A 25,068-nucleotide genomic window follows, 5' to 3' on the forward strand; every position below is an offset into this window, starting at 1 on the left:
TTGGCTTTTGACTGTCCTTGATCACAGCTTTTGAGTTAAGTCAATGGAAAAGCAAGATGCTGATTTCAGTATGGAAATGGCCATAAATTTTTTAATACTGAAGATATGAAAGTGAATTAGGTGTCAAATTAAACTTCTTTTTATGCTTTATCTGATGGGATAAATTGCAGACTTGATTTTTTAAATCTCAAAATTTTGTAACATTGCTACTCATTCCCCGGCGAGTCTGACGGCTTGCATCAGTGAAGGTGACAAAGGTGTTGCAGAAGCTGTGATAGATGAGAGCACGGCCATCGCACAGTAACATGTGAAGGAGGAGGAGGAGGAAACACTGTTCAGTGTCCTTGTAGTGTGTTTATTATATTCGGATCCAGTGGAGGATCTGACACTCTCCTGTCCCCTGCTCGCCCCTCCCTGTGCAATGGCTCTCCCACTTCTCTCACCTTGTCCAAGTGCAACCTCTCACCTGCTTGTCCCAGTGCAATTGCTCATGCTCGCTGTTCCGTGTGAAGCCTCTCCTGTCCCCTGCTCGCTCCTTCCTATGCAATGGTTCTCCCACTTCTCCCAGTGCAATCTCTCTCCTCTCCCTTGCCGGAATGCAATTGCTCTTCAGCCGCCTGCTCGCCCCTCCCAGTGCAATGCCCCTCCTGCTCCTCGCCGCAGTGTAATCTCTCACCTGCACCATGCCCCTGTGCAATGCCTCTCCTACCCCCTCCCTTTGCAATGCATCACCTGCCCCTTGTCCTTGTGCAATGCCTCTCATGCCCCCCTGCCCCAGTGCAATGCCTAACATGCCCCTTGCCCCAATGCAATCTCTCACCTGTCCCCATACCCTAATGTATTACTTCTCCTGCCCCTCGCCCCAATGCAATCTCTCACCTGTTCCTTACGCCAGTGCAATGCCTCTCCTGCCCCAGCCCGCCCCTCCCAGACAGTGCGATGCAGCTGCTGCCCCGCCTCCACCCAGCAGCGCACCTGCAGCGCAGTGCGGGCCCGGCAAGATGAGGCTGCGCTCATCGCTCTTCGGCGTCTGCGGCCTCCTGCTGCAGCTCTTCGGGATGGCCATCTTCCTGCGCGGCTTCTTCCCCGCTCCCGCAAACACTTTCGGCGCCGCCAAAGCCCGGGCATCGGCCGCGCCGGCGGAGCCAGCCGGAGGTAAACGCCGCGGCCTTGAGCCAGGGCCGTCCGTCCCTACTGTACTGCCGCTGGGGCCGGCCCTACTGTACTGCCGCTGGGGTAGATGCTGCCGGGGCCGGCCCTGCTGTACTGCCGCTGGGGTAGATGCTGCCGGGGCCGGCCCTACTGTACTGCCGCTGGGGTAGTTACTGCCGCTCGCCCGGGGCCGGCCCTGCTGTACTGCCGCTGGGGTAGTTGCTGCCGGGGCCGGCCCTGCTGCTGCTACTGCCGCTGCCGCTCGCCTGGTGCCGGCCCAAGGGCGGAGCTGACGCTGCTCCTTGCAGTGGCCGAGCATTGGGTCTTCCGAGTGTGTTGTGGCCCCCCTTGTCCGCCCCAACGCTGCACCGAGGCTGCCCCAGTTCCCCTACACCCCAGCTCACTCACCTCCCCTACACCCCAGCTCACTCCCCCTCCCACCCCTCCCCTACACCCCAGCTCACTCCCCCTCTCACCCCTCCCCTACACCCCAGCTCACTCACCCCTCCCCTACACCCCAGTCCACTCACCCCTCCCCTACACCCCAGTCCACTCACCCCTCCCCTACACCCCAGCTCACTCCATCTCCCACCCCTCCCCTACACCCCAGTCCACTCACCCCTCCCCTACACCCCAGCCCACTCACCCCTCCCCTACACCCCAGCTCACTCACCCCTCCCACCCCTCTTGCAACCCATGCCACCCCTTCCCATCGCCCCGGTACCGCCATACAACCCAGTCCACCCACTCCTGCACCACCTTCCCCCTACACCCCAGTCCACCCCCTCCCACCCCTGTCTTGTACAGGCTACCCCCCTCTCTATACCCCTCGGTAAACTGTCATCAGAATAAGCAGGGAAAATACATGCTGTGGTGGTTCTGCAAATGTTGCATATTGATGAAACAAGGAACTGCAGATGCTGGTTTATTTGTTTAAAAAGTGCTGGTGGAACACAATGGGTCAGGCAGTATCTCTGACCATGTATAGGTAACCATTTTGGGTCAGGACCAGTATCTTTGGTCAGGACCCTTCAACAGACTGGTCCTGACCTAAAACATCACTTATCGATGATCTCCAGAAATGTTACCTGACCTGCTGAGTTACTCTAGCACTTTTTGTCTATTTTGGCATATTATATGTAGCAGAGCATACCTGGGGCATAGATAGATGATGATCATGGGTGATTTTGCCTTCATTAGTTACTGCTAATGGACTGGGTCTTGTAGAAAGGGGATTGCTTGCTTACTTCTGGATTGTGTTGTTCTGTTTGAATTATCAAGTTCCATCCCTTGTTTGGGTAGCAGATAAAATATTTTGTGATACTTTAATAACTCCAGGTATTTTGCAACTAATTAACTATATTTAGTACTGATGTAATGTAGGAAAAACATTAATTTTCAGTCGAGTTTAAGAATGTATTGACAGATATTGAGTGGACTCCTGAGTAGGGCTTGCGGTGTAGTTCCAAGTGGATTTTTTGATGTGATCAAGGATACCCCTCATCCTTTCAACTCGAATAGGCCCAGAACTTAACAGTTACCTTGTAATATGTGGCTATAGCCACCAGGGTTTGGTGTAGGTTTGTCATGTCATAAGTGATAGGAGCAGGATTAGGCCATTCGTCCCATCAAGTCTGAATCATGGCTGATCAATCTCTCCCTCCTAACCCCATTCTCCTGCCTTCTCTGCATAACCCCTGACACCCCTGTTTGTGTATTACTCTTGGATAGATCTGAGCCTTTCCCCAGAAGAAGGAAGTCAACTGAAGTTGGTTAGAAAAAGTTTGTTTATCATTACGTTAATAGTCTAGATGACAATATTGCTAACGGGATTGGTAAGTTTGCAGATGACAAAAAAATTGGTGGTGTAGTGGACAGTGTAGACTTTATCTAAGAATACAATGGATTCTAGGAGAACTGGCGAAATGGGCTAAGGAATGGTAAATTGAATTTGTCTCGGACTTGTGCAAGGTGTTGCATTTTGGTAAATTAAGCCAGGCTATGTCTTGCAGAATAAGTGGTAGGACCCTGGGGAGTGTTGTAGAACAAAGACCTCTGGGTATAGGAACATAGTTTCCAGAGAGTGATAACACAGGTAGATTGGGTGAAAGAAAGGCATTTGGCAATTTGCCTTTAAAAGGGACCTGAGAGGGATTTTATTTTCACACAGAGGGTAATGGGTGTATGAAAGAAGCTGTCAGAGGAAGCAGAATGGTTGGGTACAATTACGTTGTTTAAAAGACATTTGGACATGTACATGAATAACAAAGGTTTGGAGCGATATGGATTCTGCAGATGGGACTAGCTTAGATAGATATTTTGGCCAGCATGGTCAAGTTGGGCTGAAGGGCATGTTTTCACGCTGTATAAACTCTGTGGTTATATTTCCAGCAATGTTAATTGTAGCCTGGTTACTTTGAATGCATGTCTAATTGTTCAGCTGCCATGTCATGTAACTAGGCAGTCCTAGAGAGTGATCCTGACCTAACATCTACCTCATTGGAGATCCTTGGACTATGTTGAATTAGACTTTACTGGACTTTATCTTGCACTATACATTATTCCCTTTATCCTGTAACTGTACACTCTGGACGGCTCGGTTGTAATCATGTATAGTCTTTCTACTGACTGGATAGCTCACAACAAAAAGTTTTTCGCTGTAGAAGAGTCAAGAGTTACCTCATTGCACGTGACAATAAATTAAATTATACACAAAACGATGGGGTAACTCAGCGGGTCCGACAGCATCTCTGGAGAAAAGGAATAGGTGATGTTTCGGGTTGAGACCCTTCTTCAGACTGACATTCCAGACCTGAAACGTCACATATTCCTTTTCTACAGAGATGCTACTTGACCTGCAGAGTTACCCCAGCATTTTGTGTCTATCTTTGGTGCAAACCAGCATCTGCAGTTCCTTCCTAAAGTAAACTAGGCATGACTTTAAAGATTAGATGAAATAAAGTAAGCATTACACTCTCTATCGGTTACCAAGATTTGCGCTTGCTCTTTCGGGAGTTCCAATAAAGTTTAAAAGTTAAAGTATGTGAAATGAATGATAAAGTATTGATCATTTTGGTTTAGGCCTGGCATCAAACCGGACAGGGCTACCATCTCCATTGTTTGGAAGAGTGGTGATTATGCTGGTGGATGCTTTGAGGGAAGATTTTGTGTTTGGACCTAAAGGAAAGCAATTCATGCCACATACACAACAATTGGTTGAGCGAGGTTCATCACACAGTTTCATTGCGAAGGCCTGGGCACCAACAGTTACCATGCCCAGAATTAAGGTAAGACTTTTACAGAAACACTTGCTGCAGTTAGCGGAGCTGAAGAACAATTCATTGCCATAAGCATACATCTTTGGGTGGGGAAGAATGTAAATTCGGCACAGGTTTCTGGTGAAGAGCGGCAATTAAAAGGCTTTTGCACAGGCACATGGATATGCAGGAAATGGAGAGATAAGGGGCACGTGCAGACAGATAAGAGTTAGTCTTGGCCTCGTGTTCGGCACAGACATGGTGGGTGGAAGGGCCCTTTTCCTGTGCTGTACTGTTCAAAGTTCTATGTTCTGCTTTGCGTTGTCTCGCAGATAAATGAAAAGATTTGTGAAGATGAGTGAGATGCCACGTTCTTTAGTTAATAAGTAGTACTTTCCTCAAAGTGGCACATTAATGGGGCGTGGGAGAATATAGTGTAGGAAGATCTGATGTTAAGTGGAAACTAACTGAACCATTCTTGAATGGATCTGCTTGAATGGAATCTCAGAGCTGCTCCAGTTGTCAAAACTTAACATTTTTCAACTTTGATTACAAATACAAAACGTTTCCATATTTTCTAAAATACTGAACGTTTTTTTCTTGTTGGAACTGTGTGAATTTGTTCAGGCAATGATGACTGGTAAAATACCTGGATTTATTGATATTATCATGAACCTAAATTCTCCCACTCTGCTGGAAGACAATCTGATCTGGCAGGCAAAAGCTGCTGGAAAAAGAACCGTGTTCTACGGTGATGACACTTGGATCCGAATGTTTCCTGATCAATTTATAGAACATGATGGAACTACATCCTTCTTCGTGTCTGATTACACTGAGGTTAGTATATTTCTGACACGTTTTGTGCTTAGATTGGTATCAGTCCAAACACTGAAGGAGTTTTTAGTTTCCTGATCTTTGTTTGATAATGAATCCTGATGTTAACCAAGTGAATGGTGTGAAATTGCCAAAAATTACAATAAAATGTAATTGACAAGCAAAAATTGTCATCTAAATGTATAAGTTTTGTTGGAATAATATGTTATACCCATTCCTGTCGGAATTGATGTACTTTGATTCATACTGACAAGATAAATATCAATGTTGCATTCTGAGCTCTGAGTCAGAAGGTTATTGGTTTAACATAGTCCCTGGAATTGAAAATATAATCTAGTCCAACATAACAGTCCAGTACAGGTCCTCCCCAAGTTACAGCAGGGTTCTATTCCAATGAACTGTTCATAAACAACCAGTTTGCAAATTGGAATTGCAGCCATGACCAAATTTACAAATGGCAGAAGATCTGGCAGCACCACAACGTTCAGCAAATCCATACCACCGGCCTGCCAAATGCTCACTCAATTATATAGGTTGTACATATATTGGGCTTTTGTAAGATGGTTACAACCTGTACTGAGAATTGCACTGAATATGAAGGAGATGGGATTGAATTCTGGAAGCGGAATACAATGCGCAACTGTTTTAATGCTGGTCACCAGGATAAATCTCTACCTTAATGGCTGTAAAGCACTTTAATTCTGCTTGAGGATGTGAAATTCATCACATTTAATGTTGTTCATGCATGCTATGAAGGGATGCATCACAGCATGGTTTGGGAACAGCTCCATCTAAGACCACAAGAAATTGCAAAGTGTGTACGTAGTCCAGGCTATCACTTTCCTTCCATAGACTACGTCTACGACTTCCTTCCATAGACTACGTCTACGACTTCCTTCCATAGACTACGACTACGTCTACACTTCAATCTGCCTCGGCAAAGTCACCAGCGTAATCTAGGACCAGTCTCACCCCTGTCACTCCCTCTTCTCCCTCTCCCACCAGGCAAGAGGTACAGACATTTGAAAACACATACCTCCAGATTGAGGGACATTTCTTCCGAACATTGAACAGTCCTCTTACCTGCCCTCCCACCTACTTCATTCGAGACATTTGTACTACAGGTGCACAACCTTTTATCCGAAGATCCAAATAACGAAAACCTCCGAATAACGGACATTTTTTCGGTCCTTGAAGAAAGGTCCTTGAAAACGTTCACCGAGGTAGGCCCGCAGAGGTGACAGCGGAACCTCCGGTCGGTCCTCGAAGAAAGGGGAACTAAATCCCCATTCATAAAAGAGAAGGTGAGGGTATATTGCGCGGGAGGGTTAATAATTGACAATATGCTGCTGCCTGCCCGCTGAGTTAAAAAGTTCCCACGGTAGACTCACGATACACAGTGTATCGAGCAACAGATTGTCGCTCCCTTCAGTTTCACCCCACCTACACCCCTCTGCTTCCCGGCCATGTGTGTGACCCCTTTCCCTCCCCTCTCCAGCTCCCTGCCTCATTGCACCGGCGCGGGGGCTTTGCACTGTCTTCAAGTCGGCAATTCCAGCAATCAGTGCCAGTCACCGGAGACATCAGGACCAACGGGACACCGACCCCCAGGCCCACTGCAAGCACGGAGATCCCAGAGACCCACAGCCAGCAGCAGCCCAGCCCCGTTCCAACTCCAGAGGAAAACTGCAAACTGGCCGGAGACATCAGGACCACCAGAAGCCGTTCCCCGATGGGCCGCTACGGCGACAAGTGGCAGTTCGCCCACAGCCCGAGCTGCGCCCCCTCTTCGGGACACCGACCCCCAGGCCCACTGCAAGCACGGAGATCCCAGATCAGCAACTCCAGCCCAGCCCCGCTCCAACTCCAGAGGAACACGCTCCCCGTAGGGGCAGAAGCTGATGGTGTGCAAGGTACGTCTTGTTCTTGGGGTGGCGCAGCTCGGGCTGTGGGCGAACTGCCACTTGTCGCCGTAGCGGCCCATCGGGGAGCGGATTCCTCTGGAGTTGGAGGGGGAGGGGGGTATTGTGCTGTTTGATCGCCCCCTACTATCCCAGGGACAGGGAGACAGGACGTTCACCGAGGGCGGCCCGCAGAGGTGACAGCGGAACCTCCGGTCGGTCCTCGAAGAAAGGGGAACTAAATCCCCATTCATAAAAGAGAAGGTGAGGGTATATTGCGCGGGAGAGTAGGAATCCCAAGACAAAGTTGAGTGAGCGTTCACCGAGGGTGGCCCGCAGAGGTGGCAGCGGAACCTCCGGTCGGTCCTGGAAGAAAGGGGAACTAAATCCCCTTCATAAAAGAGAAGTGGAGGGTATATTGCCCGGGAGGGTATATCGCCTACCTGGAAGAAACCGGACATTTTTTCCAGGATGTCGTCTGCACACCAAAGCTCACCAAAGCTCACGTTTGGCGCCAAACGCACGTCGCCTCTGCTGCACACGGATATAAGAGTGTGAAAATGTCGCCTTAGTCCGCCTAAGGGCATGTAGCCCCGCTAGGGTGACATGAGTGCGAGAGGTGATTCAATGCTGCGGTCACATTTACAAATTCAGGAATTCATTCAACACACTGCATTTCATACAGACATTTATTCTGCAAGAAAAAATTACATTGAAGACTCAAACTCGCGATCGAGGAACTGACGGGATCAAGGCGCAAACTCGCGACCTTGCGGATATGTGCCGAGCACTCTACCACTGAGCCAGACATTAAAATCTACGCAAAAAAATTTCCATTCCGAAGGCCGACAAATTCCGAATTACGAAAAGTGTCTGGTCCCAAGGCTTTCGGATAAAAGGTTGTGCACCTGTATCTTTAATCGGACTTTATCTTGTACTAAATGTTACACCCTTTATCCTGTATCTCTACACTGTGGACGGCTTGATTGTAATCATAGATAGTTTTTTAATTGATGGATAGCACGCGACAAAAAGCTTTACTGTACTTTGGTACACGTTACAATAATAAACTAAACCAAACTAAAAAGCTGCTACATAATTGTCATTTAAAAAAAATTTTAATCTCTAAATTTTATTTATTTATTTATTTATTAGAAGTAGACATATTATAAAATGTAGTTACATATTATAGTAAAAAAACTTTTCATATACATTATTAAAATTTTCCATTATCAATTGCTTCTGCTTCTAGTGTTTTTATTTTTTATAGAAAGAGGGAAAAAGAGAGGGTAGAAAGTTACAAAGAAAAAAGAAAGAAAAAAAACACAACAGAAAAACAAGGGAGGTGGAATGGGTTACCTGTAATACGTCAATGGAGATAGGTTCGTAGGTTATAAAGTATAGCTTTTCATCTGTTCCTGAGTTCAAGTTTCAGTTGGGTCCTCGTGCTGTGCCAATCTATCCCTTCAGATAGTTAATGAATGGAGCCCAAATTTTATGGAAAAGATCTTGTTTGTCCATTAAGACAAGTCTAATTCTTTAAATTTAAATTTTAAATTTTTATTTATTAGAAGCAAATGTACAAAAATAGAACCAACGGCATATGAAATAATACAGTTATTGTACAGCTTCACTTTTAACTTTTAACTGTAGTTGGAAGAAAAGAAAGGAGAAAACGCAAGAAAGAGAAAAAGTGAGATGTGCAAAGATAGAACCCCTAGACTACCAAAGTGGTGTAGCCAAAGAGTGAATAAATGAAAGAAAGAAGAGAGGAATAGAAAAAATAAGAAAAATAAAAGGACAAAAAGAGAAAGAAAGAAAAAAGTGGTGATATACCTTCCTCACATCCCTCCACATCCACCTCACCGAACCCGTAATTAGATTTAAATCCAAAGTTGTGTTGTACCATACTATCCTTGTAATAAATCAATGAATGGTGTCCATGTCTTTGAAAAATTATCTGGTTTTTCTGCCAAGACAAGTCTAATATTTTCAAGATGTAGCATCTCGGACATGTTTATAATCCACATCTTAAGAGTAGGGACTGATGTATGTTTCCAAAATTTGAGTATTAGTTTTTTCACCATTATCAGGCCATAATTAAGGAAACTTCTTTGAAATAATGATAGCTCAGAGCAGGCTTCTGACGTACCTAGAATAATCAATTCTGTATCTGGGTCCAATTTTGTTTTTAGTGTTTTTGAAAACATTTCAAAAATTCCTCTCCAAATATTATGTAACTTTATATAAGAGACAAAGGAATGGGTTATAGTTGCTTGTAATTTTTTTAAATGTAAACTGATTCATTCACTTCATCCATTGACCATTGAACCATGATTTAGATTCCGAATTTTAAAAGAGTCCTTTTTGGTTATCTTTCCTTCACATTGGGAATGTTTTGTATTGTGGTCACCAGAATATAATTTGTAAACCCTATTGTTTATTTGTGGCTAAGTCATTGGTGTCAGTTAAAACATTCCTTTTAAAATATTAATCAATCCCTGCGATAGTTTCGTATTTGAGATTCATAATGCCCCCTAAAATGTTCGTTACTCTTGTGTGGTGTATTGTTTTTAAACATTATTAAAAACTCTCTGGTTCAAAATTATTAAAAAAAAGATATTTGCAGGTTGATGAAAATGTAACACGACATTTGGATAAAGTACTTGAAAGAAACGACTGGGATCTATTAATTTTGCACTACCTTGGATTAGATCATATTGGCCATCTGGCCGGACCCAACAGTCATCTGATTGGACCAAAACTCTCAGAAATGGATAATATTATTCAGAAGGTTCATACAGGACTTGTATTCAAGGTTTGTAAAGTTTTATTTAAATTAGCATTAAACCTGAATCTGCAGGAATCCAAAAGTACAAAAAAGTTGTGTGTCAGTTGTATAGAACTTTGGTCTGATCTAATATGATCTATGGATGTCCAGGTTTGGGCACAGAACTCAGGAAATAATATATTATCTCTGAAGACAGTACTGCGAGTATCACCAGAAACCTACCAAGAAGTAAAAGGTTAAATTATGAAGCTTCTTCACTTATCCCATCTCAGCTTGTGTACCCTTACATTTATTTTCCCTTGCTGTCTTTTCCATCTTCTGCTCTTTGCCGTGCATTCTTTTCAGTAATGGACATTTTAGGGTTTTGTTGGGGGTATTATACATTAATATCCTTGCACAAAGAAACACGTTCATGGAGCACTTAAGTGTAGAAAATATTTCCACCTGTGAACCTCAGGAACCTTGTAAGATGTTTTAAAGTTTAAAAACCTGTTTGGAATGCGATGTGAATATATTCCATAAATTGATTAAAAGATATATATTTTTGTATTATAATTTACAGGACGGTGAAGCCCCTCTACCTAATTTATTGATATTGTGTGGGGATCATGGTATGTCAGATACAGGTAGCCACGGAGGATCGTCAAGTCATGAAGTGAACACTCCGCTAGTTTTTATTAGCCCTGCCTTCAGAAAGAAAAGTGAGTTTACAGAAATTCTGAATGACCATTGTAAAAGTTATTTATTAGTACTTGATCCATTTTGTTACTTTGTGCCTTTCCAATGCTTTTTTAATTTAATACGTTTTAATGTTCTCATTTGTGTTTAAACTGATTGTCCTTTACCTTCGAGTTTTAAAGCCCAAACTATGCAATTGTAATTTTAATTAGTCCAGGTCAGCACCAGTATCTCGCTTACTGCTCCAGATGTGTCCTGTGAGTACACTGCTGGATTCAGCGCACACAGTTGTTACACTTCATACGGAAAATGTGTTAGTAACAGCATTGTTCTGGTTTGGAGCTCAACCCTTGCTGGCACCTCAAATACGATGGAATGGTTAAAGTGATCGCATTGTTGCATGGCTTGGTGTGAGGGCCTTTGTTGGGCAGGCTGAGGTGAACAGCGAAGCCTTTCAACATTGAAGTATGGTGCATCATTGATATGTGTGGGCCATTGGCAGTGACCCAGATTTTAGTCTCTCATCATCTCCTATGGATGTGATGGATGCTGTTGCCTCCTCCTCCCCTCTTTTATTTGGCTTCACAGCTTTCTTCCCTCTGGGGGTTTTCTTTACGGTATTAAACAAAAGATGATGAGAGTCTGTGGAATTTGGACAGTGTGTCAACACATGGAGCAAGTGCTTCTGTCTCCAGCAATGGCTCACGCTCACTGTACTGGCCAGGGTCTGCATACCACAGTGCTGAGTGGCTGGGTATGCAGCCTGCCCAGCACCTCAGCCTGCCCAGCACCACCCCTTGCAGGCAGCCTCTGCACGTTGCCATGGTGGGTTCCACCTCATTGAGATGTGCTGCAAGGAGATCACTGTTCCCTTGCTGTGGGGGCTCCAGTGGAGGGCAGGGGTTCACTCCAGGTTCCTGGCACTGCCAAAATGTCAATGTATTCCAAGTCTTTCCTGTATAGTTAAACATTTTTCATCTGTGATACTTTTATTATCTGAAGAAGGGGTTCGGCCCGAAACGTTGCCTATTTCCTTCGCTTCATAGATACTGCTGCACCCGCTGAGTTTCTCCAGCATTTTTGTGTACCTTCGATTTTCCAGCATCTGCAGTTCCTTCTTAAATACTTTTATTATCAACTGCTTATCAACATTCTGATAGTTTTGCTGAAGATGGTGAATTGTCCATACTCCAACTCCTGTCAGATAATAGCACCAGCCTGATCTCAGTCCTGCCATTTTGATGCTTCAGGGATGAGCTGATTTATTAGAGTCATAGATTAATACAGTGTGGAAACAGGCCCTTCGGCCCAACTCGCCCAACAATGTCCCAGCTACCCTAATCCCACTTGCCTGCATGGTCCATAATCCTCCAAACCTGTCCTATCCATGTACCTGTCTAACTGTTTCTTAAACGATGGGATAGTCTATATTCTGAGATAAATTATTCTGAGATAATTTATTGAACTCCATAAACTCATTAATTTACATCACTTAATTCTATTTGGTTTGAAATAGTCCATTGTAATTTGAGGCCATAGATAAAGCAGTGTTTTAGGAGCCATAGATAAAGCAGTGTTTTAGATCTATTAAACATTTACAGAGACTTCTTAGGTTATATGGTTCATCTTGTGGTTACTCGGCTGGCAAATTTAATATTAAACACTTTAAAGAAATCAGAGTTCTGTTGAAATGGAAACGTCACTTTCTGTTGCTGGTCATGAAGTGTTTTTTGTTGGAATGCTTTGTACCTGGATTCACTTCAGATATTTCATTTCAAATGTGTAAACAGAACACTTTCATACCCTATGGTGCATACAGTTCATTCTTCTGCTTTGAAAATCTTGCTTGAAGGACGTCAATAGAACAGGCAAAGCAGTGATGGCAAAAAGGATTTTAATGTTCAGTATGACCTCTTTGAAACCTAATTTATTTGCTTAGCACAATATTTATGATCCTTCAATAACATCTCTCTTATTGAGAGCTAGCAGAAACCCAACTTAGATTATATGTGTTCCGTTTTGGAAGATAAATTGCTAAACTATCTTTTGTAGGGCTGAACTCGCACTGTGGAATGATACAAATCCAGTAGAATATTATAGGGATGGAGCCCATAAGTGGGCCCTCACATCACATCCATGCTGACTTTTTTTGTTCATCTGCATCAATCCAGTTTTCCTGAATTAGGAACTATCCTATTCTTTGTAAGAGGTGCTATAGCTACCTGACTCTAGCATGCATTGTATTGTGGAACCATTATGCAATTAAACTCCAACCAACTTGGTTTGGTTTGTTTATTGTCACGTATACAGAGATAGAATGAAATGCTTGTTTTTGCATGCTATCCAGTCAAATCATACCATACATGTGTGCAATAAAACCTTTTGCCAAACAGCAGGCAAAGAGCCACCTTGCAGCTTTTAAGTCTCTGAAAAGTCCAAACTTGGCCAAAGGAGATACGCAATTTCTTATTCTCTCTTTAAGGCCAGTTGTCCTGGCGGCACTAGATGGATGAAGTAGAGGCCGGCCTTGCCCAATGTGATACCATCAGCACCCGCCACCGCTGCCCCATGCAGCTGCCGCAGGCCGCGCTCGATTCACTCCCTCACCCAGCTGCTGTAGGACTTCCCGAGGCTGCCTCCATCAACACCATATCCTGTAGGCACCGTAAACTAACCATTCCTCGCCTCCAGCAGCCTCACCTTGCTTGTGTGCACTGTACACGCTGGTACCTGCTTCTCAAAATAATCACGTTAGGGTGCTCTACTGGGGCACGGGAGGTTGGTTTACAGATCTTTCACAGCCTCTGACTTGCCCCTTCACCTTCAACACTAATTCTTCATCAAACACCTCACCCATCGCCATCCACCATTTAAATTACTAGTGGTACTCACATTTAAAACAAGCTAGAATTTTTATGGTCCTACTTCCTGATTGTGAATTTTAGAAATAGTTCCTCATTCCGTGAGTCATTGAATGTGTAAGGAGATGTTGCTTAATTAATACCTCGGAGACTAACACTAACTAGCAAAGACATGTTTTCGCACTCAGGTCAAACCTAGCTCCATTAAATAATATTTTGGACAATCCATTAAAGGAAGAGATATCTTATAATAAATTTGCCCCATGGATATTTTACTTTTGAAACTCTTGTGCATGCTATAAGAATTTGGAAACAAGTAACATTCAAAAGTAATGTATTGAATCTTTAACAAATGCTACATTTCATATTTTTCATAAAACCAAAAATGTACTTCAAGGCGATTTTGGAATAAAACAGAAAAATCTGGAATGTTCAGCATCCATGGAAAAAGATTTATCATTTCAGCTTTGAACGTCATCAGATATTTTGTTTTTCTTTTTTCACAGATGCTGCCTGACTTGCTGAGTATCTCCTGAATTTTGGTTATCAGATATCCATCATCTGTAGTTTTCTGCTTTTTCTGAAGGATCGTATTAATTTTGCCAATTAGAATGTGATAGAATGAAAGATTCTGTTGTTAAATTAACCTAATTAGAAATTAATCTTGTGTGATCTTATTTTTGGTTCCCAGTTAAAAAAAAAATTTTCCTCTATCAAATTTCTAGAGTCATTTGAATCTGAATACGTCGAGCAAACCGATCTCACGTCCACTTTAGCATTAGGATTTGGTTTACCAATCCCACGGAACAATTTGGGACATCTCATTCCATCTGTCTTCGAGGAAAGATCTCTACGAGAACAGCTAAGATATTTGCATCTTAATGGCTACCAACTTAGTCTACTGATTCAAGAGAGTATTCCTGCATTTGAGAAAGGTGAGGCCATTCCGCTGTGTTTCAGACACAGTTTAATTCATGACCCAGGGAGAAGACTTCAGATTAATTCAAACTGAAAATAAAGCTATAGTTCTAGCATAAACATTTCAGTTTAATGGCTCATTTTGAAATTATTTCCTCCTCAAAATAATAAACTGATTCCTCCCTGTTTATTGCTGGCTGATGGTTAGTATTGAGATAACTTGGGTATCCAAGAGAGAGTGAGTGTTTTATTGTCATATGTCCCGAAATAGAACAATGAAATTCTTACTTGCAGCAACATGAAAACAGGTTGTACATACAGTACTCAATACATAATATAATAAACACGAAGTTCAATAAATAAATAACCCAATAAGATCATATGTGATAGAAATAGAATTAGGCCATTCGGCCCATCAAGTCTACTCCGCCATTCAATCATGGCTAATCTATCTCTCCCTCCTAACCCAATACAGTGCAAAAGCAAAACAAAGACAAAATCCCTAGTGCAACCTAGGTAGTTTGTAGTTTGAAGTTCATGGTATTCAATATCCTGATGGTTGTTGGGAAGAAGCTGTCTCCATGAGCGTGTACAGTGAGAATTTTCATGAACTGTGAACGGCACTGCTTCTTTCTCTTAGCATGCGATATACCCTGAGGTTTTTGCATTATTCCAAGTTTATTCAAATTTATTGCATACAAAAACCTGTATATTTGCATTTTCAGCATGGTTTGTTAAACTGCATCTAGTACCTCCCACTACCCTGACTCTCCCAACTAATATGATCTATTCTACTGTTTCCTTGATCTCCATTCCCTTTGTCCTGTTTTCAAACCTTACACTTTCTTATCTATGTACCTCCCACTCCCCTGACTCTGAAGAAGGGTCTTAACCCAAAACGTCATCCATTCCTTCTAGCCAGAGATGCTGCCTGTCCCGCTGAGTTACTCCAGCATTTTGTGTCTATCTTCTGTAAAACTGCATCTGTTGATTGAGTCCCTGCTCCAGCTAACTGGAAATCTAAATGGACTATTATCACTGTGCTGCATCAACTACCTGCCTCCCAAAGCTTTAAAATTAATATTTTCATTCTTAAAAAAAAATCTTCCATTTAGCTTCCCACTTCTTAACTCTCTCTTAGTTCCATCCCCAGAACCCTAGAGTTCTTGGGAAAATTCCTCCATTTCTGGCCTCAAGCACCCCTGATGGAGCAAATGTTTCACAATCATTATTTAAACAACCTGGGTTGCGAAGTAGCCACCATAATGTCTTTGTTCACAAAATATTTTTCAAAGATCAGTTAGTACCATCAAAGTTCTAAATAGCATCTTGGAATCCATATTTTTAGGTTGATTTGTTGGAGATTAAGTTGTACGTAACAAACTTGAGGGTTTTTTATAAAAAGAAACTGGATAAGTAAAAGGAAGACTGCACTTGGAACAGTTTCTCAGAATAAATATCAAAAAGGCACAGTGACACAGTGGTAGAGTTGCTGCCTTATAGCGCCAGAGATTTGGGTTTGATCCTCGCTAGGGTTGCTGTCTGTACGGAGTTTGTACGTTTTACCGGTGACCTGTGTGTTTTCTCCCACACTCCAAGGACGTACAGGTTTGCAGATTAATTGGCTGGTGTGGGGGATGTGTAGGATAGTGTTGGTGTGCGGGATCGCTGGGCTGAAGGGCCTGTTTCTGCGTTGTATCTCTAAATTAAACTAAACTAATTTTGCTTTAACCATTATAAATATTTGGATACGTGATGCAGAAGGAAGAAGAAGTATTATTATTTGTATTGAAAGTGAAGTGGATTGGAATTTTACCCATTGCTATATAATCTGTCCCAAAGTCCACTTGCAAATTCCAATTTTTTCCCACAAATAATCGTGCTTTACTGGACTTATTCGACCATAATTTAGATGGAGTAATCTGAGATTGTTGAATAATTTTATTGTAACAAATTCCCTCGCTCTAAATAGTGTTTTGTTTTGATCTATTTGCAGATGCTGGGTACAAATTATTTCAAATAGCGCAAAAATCCCATGGTTCTTGGATCAAACTTTACTTGGATGGTAACACTTCAGAGACTCTTGCAAACCTCGGAAAGAAGGTGTTGAGGCAGTATTTGGATGCAGTGAAGTTCATGAGCTCCTCGCTTTCCAAAATTGTGGCACAGTATGATTTGTACTCGATGATTGTAGGAACCATCATTGTGGTGGAGGTAGGATCTGTTACATAATATTAATTTCTTCTTTCCTCCCTCATTGGTCCATGTTTTTTTTAAACAATTTTAATAGAGTAGATGGTGGCTTGCAAATTTGATTGAGGCATTATTTCACACTGAAAGTACAGCACCTGCTATCTTGGTAAAGCTCCATCTGTGACCGGCATACACCTCCAAAACAGTTTAGGTCTTGTGTTTGTGCAAATAGCATATACAAAACATGTTTAAGGCACCTTTATTTTACAATGTTAAACTGTATGTGTGCAACGGGCATGCGTGTTGAGGTGAGGAATGTATTTTAAAGGTACCATGGATGTTTAGTTTACTGTCACGAGTGCCGAGGTACAGTGAAAAGCTTTTTGTTGCGTGCTATCCAGTCAGCAAAAAAACTATACATGATTATAATTGAGCTTTCCACCGTGTACAGGTACAGGGTGAAGGAAACGGCGTATTGCGCAAGACAAAGTCTGATTAAAGATAGTCCGAGGGAAACATTTGGATTGTTCTCACCGATGCAGAAAAGATTAAGAGCAGATAAAATGATAACGATATAAGTTTGAAAGAAAAGATGAATGGATTGTTGCCTCTGGTAAGAATATTGATAACCAAAGGGCAGGAATTTGGTAGCAAAAGAACCCAGAGAAACTGAAGAATTGGGGATGTCAGCAGTATTCGGTGAATTATCCGGTGAGTGCAAGAGAACAGCAAGAATTTTTAACTATAAAGGATTGTTGAACAAATTAGAAAGTTGTTGTGTGTGCAGAACACCAGAAAAGTTAAGGCAGGACAAGGGCTGGTCTAAGTTAAGGTTAAATGATTCCCTGTCATGCTGGACAATAAATCCGATTTGTCAAGATGAATCATTTACTTCGCCATGATCTTTATTAACATCATCCATCTAATGATATCTGATGTCCTTGTGCTATCTCACAGCACCAGAGACCTGGGTTCAATACTGACCTCTGGTACTGCCTGTGTGGAGTTTGTACGTTCTCCCTGTGACAGCATGGGTTTCCTCCTCAAGCTCTGGTTTCCTCCCACATCATAAAGATGTGTGGATGTAGGTTAATTGGACTCTGTAAATTGTCTCTAGTGTGTAGGGAGTGGATGCGAAAGTGGGATAGCGTTTGATAGAGGGTTGGCGTGGGCTCGGTTGTCCTATTTCCATGCTGAATTTCTAAGCTAAACCTAACGGGCCAAAACTTTAGTATCGGCTGTAAACTGCCTATGCTGATCAATGTGGTAAATATAAGCTTGCTAAATCTACCAGGTATTAACTTGCATTGCAAAGTCCTCCTGATTCAACATAGCAAACACCTGTACAAGGTAATGTTAGCCTACAGGTAAGCCAGAATTAGCTCTATCCACAAAACAGGAAAAGGAAGTCCCAGACTTTGAGAATCAAGCCTGCTTCAGAAACATTTAAAAGCATAGAGGAAAAAAAATCAATGATTTTTTTTAAAAATGTACACTCTTCAAATAAAATAAAAATATTTAAGCAAACTAAAATAAAAGGAATCTAGTCAGAATCACTATCAAAGGAAGACCATTTGTAGTTAACCTGAATGTGATGGCACCTGTGCATGAAATGTATGATGCAGAATTGTTAACTGTGTCTTTGGAATGCCATCATGTCTTGAATCTCTTATTAAGTTCCTCATCACATTTGGTTAAAATCCCACGTCCTCCTTATCACTTTCTCAGTTAACACGGCTTCATCTCCCTTCACATCTGCAGTTGAACACTTGTGCCACAAGATGGAACTTTAAAAGTAATGGAAGCTGTGGGACTCATATATGACTGGCTTTACTAATAATGATAACCTCTTTATTTTTAATTGAAAATCCATTAACTGTTGATGTACATATTTTATTTTTAGGTCATTTTCCTCCTTGTCATATGTACCCCAGAGGCATTGGGCAGCACTGCAGAATTTGAAGTGCCTGTGTTTTCACCATTCTACTCACTACTGTTCTACCTGCTGTGTCTGATGTTTGCAGCTGTTCATGTTGTTGTGTGCACATCAACCTCAACATCTTGCTACTTTTGCAGTCTATCCTGGCTGCTGGTTGCAACAGTGGTCGTACTGATATCTGCCTTGCAGTGTGTGCTCTTTTCAACTCTTTGGAAGTGTTTTGCTAATGGAAAACCTCAACAGAAGGTGAGGATGTACCTTATCTGTTTGTTTCTAAGATTAATGTTTTTAAGTACTCTTCAAGAATGGTGAATTTAGGCTAGCAATTGTGCTTGAATTGCGTTCTGGTTTGGACTTATAGACCGACTCAAAGCTACACAGCAAACCCTCGTTATATAGACACAAAATGCTGGAGTAACTCAACGGGACAGGCAACATCTCTGGAGAGAAGGAATGGGTTATAACTGACCATATGGGGGGGGAAATACTGCCAGTTATTGCCGAGTGTGCTCTAACCGAGTAAGGGATTCACTCCAAGCACTTCGCGAAACGACATTTTCAAATACAAAGTTCTTTTTATCAACTAAAGATGTATTTTTGTTACTGCGTAAGATTATTAAAGGCTGTTTGTTACATTGTTTAATAGAGTTAAGTGTCAATTGAAGTGATTGCTTGTCAATTTCTATGCCTTGTTAATTTCAATACCCTTCACTGTGTAACTAGCAGCCTGCATTCTTAAAGTAACTGAAATAGTAAGATTAAACGAGAACTTACCAGTTCGAAGTTTGATCGTTATTTTATGAGGAGTACGTTGAGGGAATACGTGAAGAACCCCGCCAGGACGCATGCGCGTCATTCTTCAAAGCAGCGGTGTGAAATCACAGATAACTGTAATGACTGAACATAGTAAGATTAGAGAAGAAAATACCAGTTGAGTATATGATCAAGGGTGGGAGCGGAGGGCACGTATTCCCTCAACGTACTCCTCATAAAATAACGATCAAACTTCGAACTGGTAAGTTCTCGTTTAATCTTACTATTTTACTTCGGAGTCACGTGAGTGACTACGTGAAGATTTCAAAGCTCTGTGATTTCATGCCGTGGAAACGAGTCCATGCATCACATCTGCCTTAATTGACTGTGGGAGGAATTGTGTTAACATGTTTAGACATTAATCCAACATTGAAATCCATGATAAATTGTTAACAACAAATTATAGCCCCTATTTATGGGGTGAAATTATGTTACAGAACTTAAAATTAGCTCTGCAAAGTTCCAGTTTAACTATTGGTTTGTGGTAGAATAGTTGGAACATTTTCCCCTGATCCATCCTGCTGTCTCGAGGATTTGGTTCATTGGTACATCCAACTCCATAGCTGCCGATGTAGTTGCAGCCCTGGTGGAATAAGATTTGAATATGTTAGTATCCACCCCAGCTGTTGTTAAAACCTGTTTCAGCCATCTGGAAATAGTTTGAACCGACACTTTTTTGTGGGTTGTTTGTGGCTGATTGTGTGCCATCTCATAGCCTCAGATGTTTTTGGTATTCTCCATATAGAACAATAATTGTCTTATTATACAGAGACGATATCTGTAGGGTAATCCCTAAATTCTATTTTGTGGCCTGATAATCCCGGTCTGTTCTGTTTGACTAATTCGTAATATGAAACGTTATATTCCTGTTGAAGAAGTCATATAGTCCAGCCTTAACTTATGTATGACTGCACCCTTAGTGCCGTGACCAAAGCCATCAGCATGACTGTTTTGTGGGACAGAGCTGTTGCTGGAGACCAATTCCTTAGCAACGTTAGGGCAATACTCGTATCCCATTTAGAGAGTACCTGGTTCTTGGGGGATTGATATTAAAAATTCCCCTCATAAGTTTGGTTACCATGGGTGAGTCCCAACAGAATGACGCTCTGATCCTTGCCATAGATATGTTGAAAGGGCACTTCTGGCGCAGTTAATGGCACTGTAACTGAGCCCCTCATCATAATGGAGGCCTGCCAAGAATTCGAGAACAGACGTTATGTTCATCAAACTGTAGGTGATGTCGTTTCTGTGACAATATATCTCCCATTTCCTGATGTATACCAGATATAGTTTTTGGTGGACTGTTTGTGGCCCGCTGAGATAATGTTCAATGTTCGGTCCGCCAGTCCCAGTTGCAGTAGAGGTTTCTTTGGACTCTACAAATTGATAGGTTTGTTGTTTTTGACATGGATGGGTTCCCCAGTTACGGGATGAACCAATAATCTGGTTGTTTCAGGATGGTGATGCATGGTTAAAACCCATGTTGAGTATCACAGGAAACCATGGTTAAGTAGGCCAATCGGCACTACCAATTAACAGACGCTGAGTCTTGTTGTATTTTTCGTAATACCCGACTGATGATGCAGAAAAGGAGAGAATGCATAGATAAACAATTGCCCCCTTAATGCAGTGAAAGGCATCTGTCCCTGCTGTCCCAGGGTCTGGTTCCCAAGAAACACAGTTTGGTAACTGGTGATTAAGTCTTATTTTATTGAATTTGCGTGACCTGATGTCTGTCACTGAATTTTGGATTACCTGGTAGGTAAGTAGCTGATATTCCAATATTTCTCTGGATACACCATTACCAAATTGTATTAGTCAGATTGTCACTCTGTAGTCTAACATGCTGGTGATTTATCCCAGAGCAGTATGACTTTAGGCCATAGAACGCACCCCACATTTCCAGGTAGTTTATGCCCAGTGTCTGATAATGATGCCTCCTGTGCCTTTCATCTACCTCCACAGATGGAGATGGAAATTGGTAGTACCCCAACCAAGCGCACTGGCATCAGTTTGTAGCACCACTAAGGGTTAGCTGATAACGATAGGGTTGGAACAATGCTGAATGTTATCCCTCCACCATTTAAATTCCATAAGCTTTGATTGGTGGCTTATTGGTCTGTCGAAATGACCAGTATTAACTTTAAGTGTTTGTATTTTTGCCCTTTGTAGATTTTTGGTAATACAAAGGTCCAAATTGTGTGGCTGGAAAGGCAGACACTATATGCCAATTATACTTGCTACCAATCTGATAGACGGTTCACTGATGTCAGTGGGGTTGTTGCAGGCCTCAGTTAAGACTGTAGCCTTGTCCTTTGGTAAAGTCACCGACATGTGAGCTGTCAATAGTGAACCCCAAATAATCCATTATGTTGGTAGGCGTTAGTTTAGATTTAACTGGATGGATGATAACCCCAGTTTTCACCCATTGTATGGTGGCTGTTACAGCTAGTTAGGCCAACTCCAAAGTTATGCCCACAATTAGTATGATCATATGATTATGTATTTGGTAGAGCTCTATACTGCCAGAGCTGCCCCATCCAGTTGAATTTTTTAAAAATAACGTTTTGTGATCAGTCCGTGTAGGCACTGAATAGTAAGCATCTTTTAGGTCGATGCTAGCCATGGTGTAGCCTTTGGAAATCAGTCCTTTAGCAGTTACCAGTTCCTATTTTGTACTGAATATATAGTACAATGTATTCAATTTGGTCAATTCGATGATGATGCGACTGTCACCATCTATTTTGTTTTTGGTAAAGATATAAGACACAAATTCCAGCCAATCGTGTTGGGTTTACCCATTACCCCTTTTGCACAATTCAATGGTATATCCCTGGATACTGCTTAGGATAAGTGTCTGTAGTTAATATACACCATGTATCCAAAAGAGTGTAATCTCCCACAATGTGTGTATTATCCACTCTTCCTATAATTTGTAAGGGACCAGACCCACCTACCTCCATTGTTACCAGTGGAAGTTTGCTTCTTCTGTGTGGTCTTCGTGGAGGTTGAGGCGCCGGTGTCTGGGTTTTTGGGTTGGGGGTTTGCGCATCTTCCAGAAAGGCCGGTCTGGGCTATGGTCTAAAAGACCGCTGTCCTGTATGCCCGGCCTTTGAGCTTTCACCAGCTTCTCTTGTTCTGCTGGTGGGTGCATAAGGGTTCTGTCTTTGGCTGTAGGAGATCCTTAATGTTGTCGCCTTTATGAGCCCCAGGGCTTTCCTAAGTCCTGCTCCGACATGTTTCCAGATGCTATTTCCATGACTGGAACATTCAGGGATGCGCAGTTTCCTGGTCCCAAGTATTTTTGCCGTGGTGTCCATCGTGGTCTGGCTGTATGTATTTGGACACCATGACCAGTAGATTTTGCCTTCCTGCACACTTGTAGTTTTGTTCGTCAAAACCCCTCTTCAGGGTCAGCCCAGAATTGACCCCCCAGTACTCCCCTCTGACGAGGGAGATGCACTGTGCAGCCCTACGTTGCTGCGGTGGGTGTTTTTCATATCCCCACGGTGACTGGACTCCATCTCCCGGAGTCTGTCATGTTGGAGCTCTGCTCCATAAGCCGCTCCAACCGGCTCCAGCGCTCACGGTCGCTGGCCGCTCGCGGCTGCTCAAAGTCAGACTCATCAGTCAACGACTCTTTTGGTTTTCTTCTTGCCTTCCCGCCCAGACGCAGTGTTTAATCTGGCCGGTGTGGGGGCGAAGTCGGGCACAGCTGTTCCCTTACGGGTGATTCCTGTGCCGCCAGCCGCTGCTGGCGTCCGCAACTCCGCGGTCTTCCCCCGCCAGCTTTGTCGCAGCTCTGGTCGACTTCTTTGCCTTGTGCATGTTTCCCCCACCTGTAGAACAGTATGGGAACAATAAAGACCGCAGTATCACTTACCTGCAGGTCCAGGCTTAAAACTTGCCGTTAAGGGGGAACGTCCTTCCACCCCTCCTCCTGCCGTTTTGACTTGTCAAAGCCAACAGCTCCGTTCTGTATAGTCTCCCGCCCAGCCATGGTGTTTAATCTGGCCGGTGTGGGAGCGAAGTCAGGCACAGCTGTTCCCTTACGGGTGATTCCTGTGCCGCCTGCCGTTGTTTGCGCAGCTCTCCATGTTTCCCCACCTGTGAAACAGTATGGGAAGAATAAAGACCGCAGTTTCACTTACCTGCAAGTCCAGGTTTAAACTGTCGCTACAGGGGAACGTCGTTCCACCCCGCCTCCTGCCGTTTCGACTTGTCAAAGTCGACGGCCCCATTCTGAATAGTCTCCCGCCCGGCCGTGGTGTTCTGGCCGGCGCGGGACCAAAAGTCGGCACAGCTGATCCCTTACGGGGCTTGTGCCTTCAGCTGCTGCTGGCTCCCGCAACTTCGCGGTCCTCCCCAGCCAGCTTTACTCGCAGCACTTGTGGACACTATTTTGTCCAGCTTCCCCCCCCCCCTGTGTAAAAACAGCGCGGGGACAGACACTACCGCAGAGTAAATCACTTACCTGCTGGTCGCGGTTTCAAACTTACCGCTGCGGGGGAACGCTCCACCCCGCCTGTCGTTTCGCAAGCGTGAAAGCGATATGGCACGCATGCGTCCTGGCGGGGTTCTTCACGTAGTCACTCACGTGACTCCGAAGTAAAATTCTTGATAAACAGGTCGATAATAATGAGAGTTTACTGTATTTACATATGTATGCTCAAGAGAAGTAGCACGTGAGGTCATTTTAATTCTAAGCATTGCAAAGAAATTTTCTTAGAATGTTTTGATTTTGGTAAATGCGCAACTTTCCATTCTGGAATTGACAGTTTGGAGAAAAATTAACTTGCGATACCTGAATGTGCTTCATAGCATAAAACCATAAAAAACACTTTATAAACTTAAGGGACAAGTCAAGGTATACGAGAGGATTAATTAAAATCACACATGGAGTTTATAGTCAATCGTATTTTTTGACCAAATTTGCAAATGCACATTTGTGCAACACCTTTGTTTTTAAAAGGTTGATATCATTAGTACAAAACAAGTATGGTAAAAATGTACCTGGATAAAACCATAATATACAATTTAACTATAATTGAATATAAATAATAGCTTTTTAAGAGACTTGCTCATGTGCTCCAACAACTCCACCTTAATGAATTCCAAACCCAACATAACAATGAACTCTTTCTTCACCTCTGTCTTTGCCCATTTTCTTGACGATGAATATTCAGACAGTCGGTGGTCCCTTTCTCCTCCATCCAAGATTCTTGATCCACGAGGACCCCAGTCTCTGACCTTTTATTCTCCGCCACCCACCTGAGCTATTGAACTGCCAATATGATATTGACTACCTTCATAGTTTTTTGATCCCCTCATTCACTCATATTGGCCCTCTTCTGATCATGCCACAACACGATTCATTAAAAAGCAGCCTTTATCAGCATCAAACTCTGGGTAGTGCTTTTGCGGTCTAGTAAAATGATCCAACATCAGACATTTTTTCATGCTTCTCTCTGAAGAATGACACTAATCCTGAGCATCAGGTCATTTGCATTAAGCGCCTTGAGTATTAGAAAGGAGCTATATAAATCCCATCCATCATTATTATTATTATTGTCTCCCAGACAGTCATAGGCCATTTACCCTCTGGCGAGTTTTCTCTCGAGCTTGCAGCCTTATAGTCTCATTGCCCTCATTCCACCTCCTGATCAAGATCCACAAGCAAGAGTTTCTGGACAGACCCACTGTTTCAGCCTGCACTTGCCCATTAAATTTG

At 42.9% G+C, this 25,068-nt stretch overlaps 1 protein-coding gene across 3 annotated transcripts in view; it reads left to right on the forward strand.

The window, feature by feature from the left end:
• Positions 1–960: 960 nt before the first annotated feature.
• Positions 961–25,068, forward strand: part of pigg (phosphatidylinositol glycan anchor biosynthesis class G) — a 33,039-nt gene continuing 8,931 nt past the window's right edge. For 2 of the 3 annotated variants that reach the window (XM_033021345.1, XM_033021363.1), the window contains exons 1-8: positions 961–1,155; positions 4,234–4,439; positions 5,037–5,246; positions 9,774–9,962; positions 10,498–10,636; positions 14,200–14,409; positions 16,389–16,606; positions 18,489–18,770. In XM_033021345.1, the coding sequence (XP_032877236.1) occupies positions 1,002–1,155; positions 4,234–4,439; positions 5,037–5,246; positions 9,774–9,962; positions 10,498–10,636; positions 14,200–14,409; positions 16,389–16,606; positions 18,489–18,770 (1,608 nt within the window). In that variant the 5' untranslated portion in view covers positions 961–1,001. Of the gene's footprint in view, positions 1,156–1,246; positions 1,259–4,226; positions 4,440–5,036; positions 5,247–9,773; positions 9,963–10,497; positions 10,637–14,199; positions 14,410–16,388; positions 16,607–18,488; positions 18,771–25,068 lie in introns of all 3 variants that reach the window. The other variant, XM_033021354.1, reaches the window with a different exon arrangement.

This window comes from Amblyraja radiata, chromosome 1 (genome assembly GCF_010909765.2).
Source record: "Amblyraja radiata isolate CabotCenter1 chromosome 1, sAmbRad1.1.pri, whole genome shotgun sequence".
Taxonomy (NCBI): domain Eukaryota; kingdom Metazoa; phylum Chordata; class Chondrichthyes; order Rajiformes; family Rajidae; genus Amblyraja; species Amblyraja radiata.